The sequence below is a fragment of the Eurypyga helias genome, unplaced genomic scaffold, assembly GCF_000690775.1.
Source record: "Eurypyga helias isolate BGI_N326 unplaced genomic scaffold, ASM69077v1 scaffold44746, whole genome shotgun sequence".
In the NCBI taxonomy this organism is placed as follows: Eukaryota; Metazoa; Chordata; class Aves; order Eurypygiformes; family Eurypygidae; genus Eurypyga; species Eurypyga helias.
This window is the reverse complement of record NW_010258102.1, coordinates 542-818: the sequence shown is the minus strand read 5'-3', so window position 1 is coordinate 818 and position 277 is coordinate 542. Positions and strand designations below refer to the sequence as shown.

The window sequence follows — 277 nt, the reverse complement described above, 5'->3', positions numbered from 1 at the left end:
GTGACAGCACCTCACAGGGTCCCCCCCTGCACCCAGAGGTGCCCAGTCCCACCTCTGCCGGCCATGAACTCTTCCAGGTACTGGGCCCACGTCCCCGGGTGCTGCTGGAACTTGTTCATCAGGTCAAAGTGGTAGAAGGAGACGGCCACGTCCTTGGCGTTGCGCCCCACGTAGATCATCTGCGGAGGGGCCGTGGGTTACGAGGGGCAGCCCCAGGACCCCCAAAAGGGGGATGCTCCAGCCCCTAGGGTCCCCAATGCCACCTTGGATGCCGGAG

At 65.0% G+C, this 277-nt stretch overlaps 1 protein-coding gene across 1 annotated transcript in view; it reads right to left on the bottom strand.

Annotated features, from left to right (window-relative positions):
* Positions 1-52: 52 nt before the first annotated feature.
* Positions 53-277, bottom strand: part of LOC104511571 (sulfotransferase family cytosolic 1B member 1-like) — a gene marked incomplete at both ends in the record, with an annotated part of 628 nt that continues 403 nt past the window's right edge. Inside the window, 1 exon segment of the mRNA XM_010154241.1 lies at positions 53-179. Coding sequence (XP_010152543.1) covers positions 53-179 — 127 coding nt within the window.